The 12,208-nt window shown below is 50.0% G+C and overlaps 1 protein-coding gene across 2 annotated transcripts in view; it reads left to right on the top strand.

Annotated features, from left to right (window-relative positions):
- The first annotated feature begins 238 nt into the window (after positions 1 to 238).
- The window catches only part of KIAA2026 (KIAA2026 ortholog), a 77,918-nt gene continuing 65,948 nt past the window's right edge, over positions 239 to 12,208 (top strand). For both annotated transcript variants that reach the window (XM_034773108.1, XM_034773109.1), the window contains exon 1: positions 239 to 1,741. In XM_034773108.1, the coding sequence (XP_034628999.1) occupies positions 1,218 to 1,741 (524 nt within the window). In that variant the 5' untranslated portion in view covers positions 239 to 1,217. The remainder of the gene's footprint in view (positions 1,742 to 12,208) is intronic.

Genomic DNA, 12,208 nt, shown 5'->3' on the forward strand with positions numbered 1-12,208 from the left:
CCAGGCCGCTCTACCCTAAGGCCTGAAGCCTGCCTCACTTCTCCTGACAAAGGCCATGCTCAGCGCCGTCTTCAGAACGCGCATGCGCACTGACTTACCCGCCCGGAGGCAATACCCCCAGGCCGCGCATGCGCCTTAGATTCGCACTCCGTCCCACAAGAAGTCGCTGTCTAATGACGGCATCTCAGCTGGCATCCAAAACAACCAGCGCACTATTTCGCGGCCGCCACTGCCATTACGCATGCGCGTTGGATTAGAGGGAGGGGGCGCCTCTCTTTCTCTCGCCCCTTCCCAACCTGCCCGGGGGGGGGCCGAGCCGATCCCCTCCGCGGCCATTAACTGACAGCGCTGCCGGCTCCCGCCGTCGCCGCCTCCCCGCCCGCAGCCATGTCCCGCCACGGGTAGAGGGGAGGGGGGCAGGACGCCCGGCCGGTCCCCGCCGCTGCCGGAGCGCAGACACGGGCCCCGGAGGCAGCTGCGGGAGGAGACAGGCCGCCGCCGCGCACCCAGGCCCCGCAGCCTGGCCGAGGCACCGAGCGACCAGCGGCTGAGGAGCGGGGGCCCCAGCCGGGCTTGGCTGCGGAGTCTGGGCCGGGCACGGAGAGCGGCCGCTTCCCCAGCTCCCGTGGGGGGTGACCCAGAGCCTGGGAGCGGGGCAGCAGCAGCTGCCCGGGCCAGGGAAGAGCTGGGCAGGCTCGGCTCTCTCGCCGGCCCAAGGTAGGGTCAGCCCGGCCTGACCCGAGCGGCGGCTGGCGGGGGCGGTTTCCCTTTCCCCCGTAGCTGGCTGGGGGGAGACCGAGCCGCGGCGGAGGGAGGCCGATACGGCCGCAGACATGCCCGGCTATGTGCCGGGAGAGGGGAGGCCGTAGACCCCTTTGCGGGCGGCGGAACCAGGCACAAAGAGCGAAAGCGGCTGCCTGGGCGCTTCCTAGGGCGGGCGGAGACCCCGGCAGGGAGGGAGGCTGGTGCGGGGACAGACCGCGGCAACTTCTCGGTGACTGTGAATGGGAGACAGCCGGAAGCAGGCAGCAGCTTCTCTCCGACTGGCACAGAGCCGGACCGAGCCGTGTGTCCGTACACCGGGGAGCCCGGCCTCCCACCCGGCCGCTCGCCGAGTGACTGGCCCCAGGGGGCTCTGGCTGACGCTGAGGAGCCCGTCCCCAGGCTCGGTCGCTGGCGGGTAGCAGCGGAGCTCGGACCCAGCGTGTGCGGGGTGCATGAGCCTGGCGCAGCCCGAGCGGGACATGGAGTCTCCGGCCGCCGGAGATACTTCAGACGCTCCAGCTCTAGTCGGCGGCCCAGCGGAGGAAGAGCAGCAGCCGGAGGAGGAGAATGCGGGGGACAGCAGCCCTCGCTGCCGCTGGCAGCAGAACCTGAGCCCGGAGCTCCAGCAGGGTTACCGGATCCTGGGCGAGTTTCTGCTGGAGAAGCACCGGCCACTGACGGCTCCTTTTCTGAAGCCCCTGGGAGACCAGGCCGCTGTCGCGGAGGAAGGAGGAGCCGCCTCCCTGGCAGGTCGCAGCGGCAGCGACTCTGTTGCACAGCAAGCGGCCGGGATGTGGCTGCTGAAGATGGAAGAAAAATTTTCCAGTGGACAATACACTGGAATCACGGATTTCGTGGCCGATTTTCGGCTAATGCTTGAGACGTGTTACCGGCTGCACGGGGTGGATCACTGGCTCTCCAAACAGGCCCAGAAGCTGGAGATGATGCTGGAACAAAAGCTGGCGTTGCTGTCCCGGTAAGTGTAGCGGGCACATCTCTGTCTCCCTGAGACACTGAAGAGATTCTGACTGGTCCAAATATGTGGGTTAGGGGCACACTCCTACGAGGGAACCTTATAGGGTTTGGGGACTCACTCCTGGCAAAAGCCACTTTCTGCCTCACGTTCCTTAAATTGTTCGTTTTGTGAATGTGCAGAGGCAAATATGTAATGAAAACCACATGCACACTAGGGCTCAACACTTTGTGCTTAGGGAACTTGTTTCTGAAGGAGGGGTTGAGCCCAAGCCTCCCAACTTTAATGACAGCTAAAAAATGTATTTGTTTATTTTAGTATTGCCTCCAAGCTACTTCCTCTTGGATATTTGATACTGGTAGAACCAAGTAAAAGGGCATAGCCAATGGAGAAACTCCTTTTGAAAGGAGAGCTTTACTGCTAGAGGTAGATTATGCATCTTTTAGTTTTGTTTGGCACTTACGCAGTGATAAGCATTCTAACGTTATTTTACTTACAGATATACCTAAAGGTCCAGATCCATAAATCCCCAATGTTAGGCACCACTACGATCCACGAACGCCCCGCCCGGCAGCTGTCTAATGTGATAGGCACCTATCTCTCTCAGCGCCTAAGTTTCTGCTATAAAAATTCCATGGGTGGTGCATGAGCCAACTTTGGGGGGAGGCTAGTCCCTGGCCCCACCCCTCCTGCCCGAGGCCCCTTCGGTTCCCGCTCCTTCTGCTTCCACCGGAACCCCGAGCTCCTCCCTGCTCCCCGTGCCTGCCAGCTGTGCTGCCCCAGTCCTGGCCTGCCCTGCCCGAGCGCCCCCAACCCCCGAGTGCCACCCAAGCACAGGGCGGGCAGCCGCAGAGCCTCCAGCCCTGCCTAGTTAGTCCATGGCCCCAGCCCTGGAGCTCCGGGCACTGCAGCCCGGTGCTGGACAGCCTGAGCGCCAGGCAGCACGGTTCCAGCGCCGGGCTGCCCCATGTCCCAGCTGCAGGCAGGCCTGCTGCCCTAGCCCTAGCACGCTTCCCGGAAGAGGAACAGCTTTCCTGGGCTGGGGCCAAGGGTGAAGTGGCAAGCAGGAGGGTGCCTTGGGGCGGAGCATGGGCGGGGCCATGAGGGGCGGTTTGGGGAGGCGTAGCCTCCCGCAGCCCATGATACGTGCTGCTCATGAAAAGTTCCCTTGGCACCTAAGTTTCTGCATTTGATTATATGCACTATTGCCTCACTGTAAGTGTCTGGACACCTGTCTCCTGCCTAAGCTCCAGAGCAGTGTGTGAACCCAAATGCATATCTCACATGCAGGGCCCAATCTAGTATGCGTGTCAGAGGCTGCCTGCTGGATTGGATCCCACCCAAAATTGTGGGTGGGAGAAGTGGTGGTGCTCACTTCATATCTTTTATCTCAGTGATTAGAGCTCTCACCTCAGTGTGAGACCCGGCTCAGTTCCTGATGGGACTGTGATGGAGAAAGGATTGGAACAGGGCTCTGCCACCTCTCAGGAGAGTGCCTCAGCCACTGGACTGTAGGATAGTCCTTACGTGAATCCCCCTCAGTCTTTCCTGTTGAAGTTGTTCTACTTTAGATAGTAATTGGAGCCAGGGGAATGAAGCCTGGGTCTCCTACCTTCCGGGTGGATGCCCTTTTCACCGGGTTAGAGTCATTCTCACTCTTTCTCTGTCCCAGCGACTTTTAAGTATTTATACACAGTGGAACATCTTCAACAGAAGAGATTGAGTGTCCTCTCCTTGGCCTGGTCTACACTGGGGAGGTGGTCGATGTAAGATGCGCAACGACATATCTTATTCCGACTTACCTCCTGTCCTCACGGCGCGGGATTGACGGCCGTGGCTACCCCCGTCGACTCCGCTACCGCCGCTCGCTCCGGTGGAGTTCTGGAATCGACCGGGAGCATCTTAACAAGATGAGATATCGATCCCTGATAAATCGATTGCTACCTGCCAATACGGCGGGTAGTCTGGACATACCCCTTGGCATCTCCCATTGGCTAGTGTAGGCACTCCCTGCCTAGCATGTTGACTTTTGTGATCTCATTCTTAGGCGCTTATCTTTCCCTGTGCATTTTATAGGGTGTAGGGTTACCATACGTCCGGTTTTTCCCGAACATGTCCGGCTTTTCGGCAATCAAACCCCCGGCCGGGGGGGAATTGCCAAAAAGCCGAACATGTCTGGGAAAAATACTGGCCGGGCACTTCCTCTCCCGCGGCTGCTCTGCTCTGCTCCTCCCCGACTCAGACTTCGGCTCTGTTTAAGAGCCAAGCTGCCCGAGCCAGCGCTACCGGCTTCGGGCAGCCCCCTTGCCTCCAGACCCCGATCCGCCGTCCGGGCACTTCCCTTCCCGGGCTCCAGCTGCTTTGCTCCGGCGGCGCAGGGTCCGGAGGCAAGGGGGCTGCCCGAAGCCCGAGCGCTACTGGCTTCATGGTTTGACGGGCAGCCTCCAGACCCTGCACCCCAGGCTGGGCGCTTCCCCTCCCGGGCTCCAGCTGCGCTGGGGAAGCGCCGTCTGGGGGCGCAGGGTATGGAGGCTGCCTGGCAAACCGTGAAGCTGGTAGCGCTCGGGCAGCCCTTTTCGCGTGGCTGGGAGGGAGGAGGGGGAGTTAGGGCGGGGACTTTGGGGAAGGGGCGGAGTTGGGGCGGGGCGGAGTTGGGGCGGGGCTGGAGGGTGGGGAAAGGGGCAGGGCCAAGGCCCGTGGAGTGTCCTCTTTTTTTAATTTTTTAAATATGGTAACCCTACTAGGGAGCCTAGGGTACAACTAAATTAGATTTTGTGGCTCCCATTGTTGTTCCATGGATTTTTTTCTAGGCACCTAAAAGTTAGGTGCTGCAGTACCTAAGTCCCTTTGTGGATCTGGGCCAAAGAGTAAAGCCAAGATAAGAACTTTGCATTAGATCTCACTTCAGGGGTGCTGGAACAGATGGTGCCATGGCCCCCCCACTTTTCAGTGGATGTCAGGGCAAGCAATGGGGTTGTGGTGGAGAGGAGTGAATGGAGGGGTAGGCTCTTGGGGGGGAAGAGGTGGAGTGGGGCCTTGGTGGGGGGAAGGGGCAGTCCGAGGGTGGGGCCACCATTTGGGTGCCTCTGCCCCCCCCCCACTTTCAGGGTGCTTCTGCTGCTCCTGCCTCACTTCATTTGGCCCATAAATGGTGTGGTTGGTGCCATACAAGCAGAGGAAGATTCAGTACCTGCCCCGACGTCCCTAATCTAAGGAGGCAAAACAGACCCAATGATATCGCTAACCCTCTAGATCCTTAGCAGATTTCTTTTAATATTGATAGGCATGTATATCCCTCATAGCATCTTTCTTCTTAGTCAAGACAACTGGAGAATGTGAAATTTAAAAATAGTGATTAAATTTAACCCTTCTATCTCCGAAGTTTCTTTATCATCAAAAGTAGAGTTTTGGCTAGACTTCTTAATCTGGATCTGAAATTGGTGGGCAGGTCTGACAGTGAAAGATGAATCAATCTTTAATGGGAACATCTGTGGGTGTCTCCTGTAATACAAGTATTAGCTCTGATAGGTTGAAGTGGATAGCTGCTGGTGGCTGTGTGTGTGGACTAGCTTCAGATTTACTGGTGGCTTAGAATAATAATGGTTTGTAAATAAATCATTACGTGTGTAACATACTTTGTACCTTCTGCACGCTGAGCTCATTGGACATCAGGGACTCCTTACATCCCTGTGTTCCAACACAAAAGGTCCTTGTGTGCCATCCTCCCATTGGCCTCTTTCAGGAATTTTCCCTGTGTCTTTTCCCTTATGCTTGGAGCTCTGTGCACTTCCCATTCCCTCATGACAATGTCTCTTTTAGACCCCCATTCATGGGGCTTCTTGTGCTCCCTATTCTCCCTTCACCCCATATCAGGGTCTCCAGTTTCCGCCTCACCAGAGGTTCTGTATGCCTCCCATTCCCTCTTCGTGCTATTTCAGGGCCCGCTGTTCTCCCATTCAAAGGGGCTGAGTGCACACCTACCTCCCACTTTCCCCTACCATTATTATTTGTATAGGCCAGTGGTTCACAAACTTAACCTGTGAATCCCTTTTACTAAAATGTCAAGTCTGGTGAACCCCCTCCTAAAAATGAATAGTTCCAGGGATTTTCTTCTTTACCTGAGTATAAACTATAAAAGCAGTGATCTTGGAAATATAAAATTTGTTTTTATGACATGCTTATTACACACTAAGTCATTACAGTATTTTTATTACATTATGAAAATGGCAACACTCTTCCAAGATCTCACTTTCGTAGCTTGTATCACTTTGAATAAGCCTGTTATAAGGCAAGGCTCATATGTTTCTTCAAGGAGTATCAGATGTATTTAAGAATCCACCTCACAGAGTTTCTCCTACACAAGCATTCAGGTCTTGAGCAGTCCAGGCACACAATGCATGTTACAACAAAGCTTAAACTTGTTCTTCATAATTTTAAGAATACTAGCTGCCTATGTAATTTTAAAAACAGCAAAAAATATCTACCTCCCTTTCCTATAAGGAGTCTTAAAGTTTAAATCTCCTCCATGTGATAGATATGCTTGCTTTGATCTGCTTAGCTCTTGAAGTCTAGGGGCTCCGGGCTGCTGACCCTGTACTGCCTGCGGTCCCTAGGGACAGCTCTGTCCACCATTAGGGAATTCCCCCCCCCCGAGAACCCCCTGTAACATTTTGTGAACCCCTGGGAGTTCACAAAGCCTAGTTTGGGAACCACTGGTCTAGGAGATCAGTCATTCAGGGTTAAACTCTAATGGGATGATGGGCAGAGATGAAATATAGGTATTGTTGTGCTGGAAGGCATTGGTGCCACCAACCATTTGTTTGATCTGTAGGCAATTGCAGAGATGCTTGAAGCTGCTTGTGTGTTAAACAGATGGCAGGGGCTCCAAAAATCCTCATTTCTCTTGCAGTTTTCTAATTTTCCAGAGTTTTGGCCATTGGTGCCTAGAACATTCCCTGAAAGTTTGGAATTGTCTATCCACCTCAATGCCACATCTGATCAAACAGAAAAATGCTATCAAGTTAAGTATATGACCTTCAAAGTTTGGCCAGTTAACCAAATAGGATTACACAGTTATACCTCTACAAATGGCTTTATAATTGTGACAGGGATTCCCAGGGTACAACCTGGAACTATGGGACCACTGTGCCTCCTTAGCTGTCTAGCCTGGGTTGTCTCTCAGAAAGCTATGCCAGTGACAAGCAGAAACACCCCTCTAAGCGCTGTAATCACTCAGCCATCAACGTCTGGAGCCACACAACCAGCTAAATTGTATGAATGATCCTTGAGCCACTTATGAATCGTACAGGGAGAGGCACCAGCGAATCACCCCGGAAATATACCATCTTACACTGCTCAAGGCTCACATGGACAGGGCAAGCTCATTAATAAGTTTGCCACTTCTTCAAAGGAAAGGGGACATGCAACAGCCTTTGTAATCTGAGCTGAGATTCCCCAAGCACTTCAACCAAAACCACACTGTTTTAGGTAAAACATAAAACTACAGAGAGACTGATTTTAAGTGAATATAAGTAACAGGCATAGAGATCAAAGTTCATTATCCTAGAAATTCAGTCTAAATTTTAACTTTGACAGACTAAGCAAGATTTGAATCAAACAGTCTCTCACCCTGATAGAAGTTACAGGCAGCTTACACTTCTCAGTACTCATACTGAGCTCCCTTCCAGCCTGGGACCAATCTCCCTATTTCAAAGTCTTTATCTTCCAGATGTTCTTTCAGGTGTTGAGATTTGGGTGGGGAGGAGAGAGGGGCCAAGTGATGTCACTGTACCTCTCATACTTTCTTCCAGCTGCTAGAAAGATCCTTGCCCTCACCTGGGGGAGTCCCTATGGGTGAGGCAGTCCCCATTGCATATGTGCCCTCTCTGAGAAGTCTCTGGGATAGTGGATTCTTCTTGATGGGCCATTAATGCCTATCTGGCCAGTGACGGTTGCTCCTTGTCCCAATGAAGGGCCAGCTGTGGGCATCTCCCAACCTCAAAGTATTTCAGTAATACATACAGCAACACTTCATAACTTAACATACAATGATAGTACATACAATTCAACAGATAAAGACTTAAAATGATTTAAAAAAGCATGTGTTGTAGGAAACACACACCTCTATCCTGATATAACGCTGTCCTCAGGAGCCAAAAGCATCTTACTGCATTATAGGTGAAACTGGATTATATCTAACTTGCTTTGATCTGTCGGAGCACACAGCCCCACCCCCCTGGAGCGCTGCTTTACCACATTATATCTCAATTTGTGTTATAACGGGTTGCGTTATATCGGGGTAGAGGTATTAGTCATATGACAGTGTGAATATGGGTGTTCCAGGATGCTAATTTGAAGTACAGCATGTCACAATAATGGAATGATAACAAGTGAGTTTTATCATGAGGGATGTTGTACTTCTCCATTTTGAAAACAGGTAGTGTTGGTACTGAGAGTAATTATCACATTAGCCTCAAACTAGGCCATCTGAGTTATGAGGACTGAACCTCAAGAAAGCTGAATCTGGATAATAAGTGAAGACTTGGACGTTAGTAATTTCTCAGAGGGACCTAATTCTATAATTGTTATAAAAGTATAGCTGCAACAGCTAGTTAAATTCATATTATAAACTGCTGATGGGGGAAAAAAATAGGACCCAGTTAATCCAAAATGGCAAATATAGCAGAAAATGGCAGAAGACTCTCTAAGAGAGCTATATAAAAGCTTTTCTAGTGCTGAGTCCTGGACTTCTCACCTGCTGCAATGGACTGTGAGCATCTCTAGAACAGGAACTGAAGAATGCCTTTAGATTACTACATTTAGCCTGAGGGTACATCTACACTACAGCGGGGAGTCGATTTAAGATACGCAAATTCAGCTACGTGAATAGCGTAGCTGAATTCGACGTATTGCAGCCGACTTACCCCGTTGTGAGGACGGCGGCAAAATCGACTTCTGCCGCTTTTTGTCGGCGGCGCTTACTACCATCTCCGCTGGTGGAGTTAGAGCGCTGATTCGGGGATCGATTGTCGCGTCCGGACGGGACGCGATAAATCGATCCCCAAGAGGTCGATTTCTACCTGCTGATTCAGGTGGGTAGTATAGACCAGACCTGAGTGATGTGTACACAAGAATGGTGTGGGAATAAGACCTGAGGTTTACAAGAAGATGAAGTCAAAGCCCATTGAGGGTGTTCTCATCAATAAAAGGTGAATCAGATGTTTTGTCTGGGTGGTGAAAGATGCCAATTTTTAAGGTGTACTTTTTAAAAGTAGTACAGCTATGAACAGATAGAAAGTTGAAACTTCGTATTAAATATTTCAGGACTGAACTGCAGGGATATATACAAGATTTTTGTACTCAGCTTGGTTGGGAATGATAATACCATGTAGAAAGAAATGCTTGTAGGAAGGTGGTCAACTACAGGGACAATGATTTACCTCAGAAACCTTTTTGCTTTTCAACTAGTGTATTTCAGGCCTTGTCTTAGAAACTTGGTTGCACCAATGCCGTTAGTGGGATTGGAGCTTGATTGCTTGTGATTACCTGAAGCAGCTCCTCTTAGACAACACAGGAGACTGGCTTTGGGGTGCACTGTGTCTAGCTCTTGTCAGTTAGAAGGCTTTTCCAGTCAGATATGGGATATCTGAAAAGAGAAAATTAGTTCATATCTGTGAAGAAATGGGTTCACTGTGTAACAGAAGTTTTCTAAGTGTGGGGCGCACTGTATCAGCCCCCCTGACTATCGGTGACCCCTTGGCCTCCTGTTTCTTAGAAAGAAGGGGGCACTCATGGAACACTAATCTCAGAAGAGTAGTTCAACAAAAATGTTTTGGAAACCTTTGGTATATAAGGGTGCATTTTAGAATCAAATTCTCTATAGATTTAAAAGATACTCTGAAAACCACTTCCTAAACAAACTGACACAGTGAATTGGTTGACCTTGAATTTAGTTTCTGAACACGAGTGACTGCCAGCAGTCACTCAGTAACTGGCTAAATGAGGTACCATATTGTTAATACGGTCAAGAGTTAGGGACTGATGAAAATGTGTGTAATTTTAAAGCTTCTGCTGAACTTGATGAAGTAGAAAACTCTTAAAAATCAACACAAAAGGCCTCCCCCCCCCAAAAAAAAATCAGTTAAAAGTGAGAAGAAACTGGTCATAAAATATTATGAAACAGTACAGCTGCAAAAGATATTTGAATGAGATACAAAAGAAGAAAATTCACATTGCTTTAATATGAAAACTTTCATAAGATTTGCAACCAAGGAGGAAAAAAAAAAGTCAGTACCATCACGCTAACTAGGATTTTTGTTGAGGTTTGTGGCATAAAAAGCAGGTATCATTCTTTAGCAATAATTGTAAAATGAAGGCTACCTACTAATTGTCTGGCATGTGAATGTACAGATAAATAGGTGATGAAGCTCTTGTGCAGTAAACATTTTTTAATCTAAACACATGTATTATAAAATTATTCTTTGGGTATGAAAGCATGACTTTTGATTAAAGAACAAAATTTTTATAAGGGCATGTAAGGGTGCGGACTCACCCCACGGCACCTTCTGCTGGTCTCTCAGGGAATTAGTTCAATCCATTCTCTGGAGCATCCTCTGCAGGCCAGTGAGCCACCTTGCCACTTCTGGCTCCCATGTCCCTCCCAGGACCTCAGTGCCCTTATCTTGGGTGCTGCCACCATGGCAGTACCCCCTCAGTACTAGGGTCTCCCCTCCCCAGGGAACCCCCACCTACTATCCCTACCTCACCTCAGAATAAGGCCACTGCCAGTCACCAACTAGCCCCCATGCCTTGGGGCAGACTGCAGTATAGGTCACTCATCACAGACAAGGTTGGGTTTGGACCTGCTGCCTTGGCCGAGCCCTGGGCTGCCCTCTGCAACCCCCAGTATCACCTTGGGTTTCCATTAGGCCACAGCCTGGGGCTTTCCAGGCTGGAGCTCCACAGCCTTTCCCTAGCCCTGCTCCACCTAGGTACTCTGTTTCAGCTCCCTACAGCCAGGCCCTTCTCTCTCTGTACATAGAGAGAGACTGTGTCTGAGTGCCTAGCTCTCTGCCTTTATAGGGCCAGCTGAGTCTGTTTGGGGCGTGGCCCCGGCTGCAGCCACTTCCCCCAATCAGCTCAGCCTTCAAGCTGCCTTCTCCAGCCACAGTCTCCCTCCCCCCCCCAAGCTGTTTTTAACCTCTCTGCCCCAGAGCGGGGTGACCACCTTGCTACAGGGCAGTAATCCAATCCCCAACTCAAACTATACACACACCTCTGCATTTAAAGACATTTCTACGGATATAGGCTAGATGTTAAAAATCTAATAACTGTAGTTCTTTCTTCTGGTACTGTATTGGCTGTGAAATATACACACACGGTAGGTACTGGATTGCTTTTCTGCTAAGCACTCTAGCACCTGTGCAAGGTGGAGTATCTCTGAGATTACCTTGTGTTGATCACCTGTGCACTCATCTCATTGCCAGGCAGCATAGTTGCCATCTAATTCTGTTCCTTCCTTTCACCACTCTAGATCAGACTATAATTAGAATTAGTGTACATGGGGACACTCTGGAAAGTTAAGATGAAGTAACTAAAGTTTTGAAGTTAATGTGCGTTAACTTCAGTTTTGATTAAGTCGTCATAGCTTCCCATGTAGACAAGCTCTTAGGCCATGTCTATATGGGGATGTTAAATCCAGTTAATTTGTTTGCTATAAGTGAAGGTATTTAACTCCATTGAACTGAAGTGTGTTCACACCATTGTGTTATTCCAGCTTAAGGTACTTTCCTTGCTAATCATTGTGTCCATGTAGCTCTGTGCTTGTTCGAATTAACCACTCAGTAGTCTGGATAGACATCCCATGGTGCAATGCTCTGCCACTCAGTTCTGTGCCTTGATTTTTCTCATGGTACATTGCCAGAATTCCTGTAGTTTCATCACACAAGGTGGGGATAGCAAGCAAATTAACAAACTCCAATGATTCCTTTGTTGCTCACAGTATTTACCCTGTAGTAAGCAGAGATAATCTTTCTTCTCTTTTTATGCCAGTTTATTGTGTTGGTGGTTCATTCCTTTTGTGTTGAGTAATTTGGGAGACTACTCTAAATATGGTTAGAATTGGACTTGGCTTTATCTCCTGTATATATGTATTTCATAATCATGGGCTCTTCACCAAGGATAGTCTTGTCCCAATTTCCTGAGCTCAGATTTGGACTCCATCAGCCAAGGGATTACCATTGAGGATAACAAGTGGGGTGGGGGTTGCAAAGCAAGTGGCAACCATTCTGATAAATTATTTTTGTTACAGCAGTGCCTAGAACAGTGGTCTCCAACCTTTTTATGCCCAAGATTACTTTTTGAATATAAGGGCAACACAGAATCTATCCCGTCCCTTCCCCAAAGTCCCGCCCCACTCACTCCATCCCTGCCTCTCTCCATCACTCGCTCTCTCCCATCCCCACTCACTTT

The sequence above is a fragment of the Trachemys scripta genome, chromosome 6 (genome assembly GCF_013100865.1).
Source record: "Trachemys scripta elegans isolate TJP31775 chromosome 6, CAS_Tse_1.0, whole genome shotgun sequence".
NCBI lineage: Eukaryota > Metazoa > Chordata > Testudines > Emydidae > Trachemys > Trachemys scripta.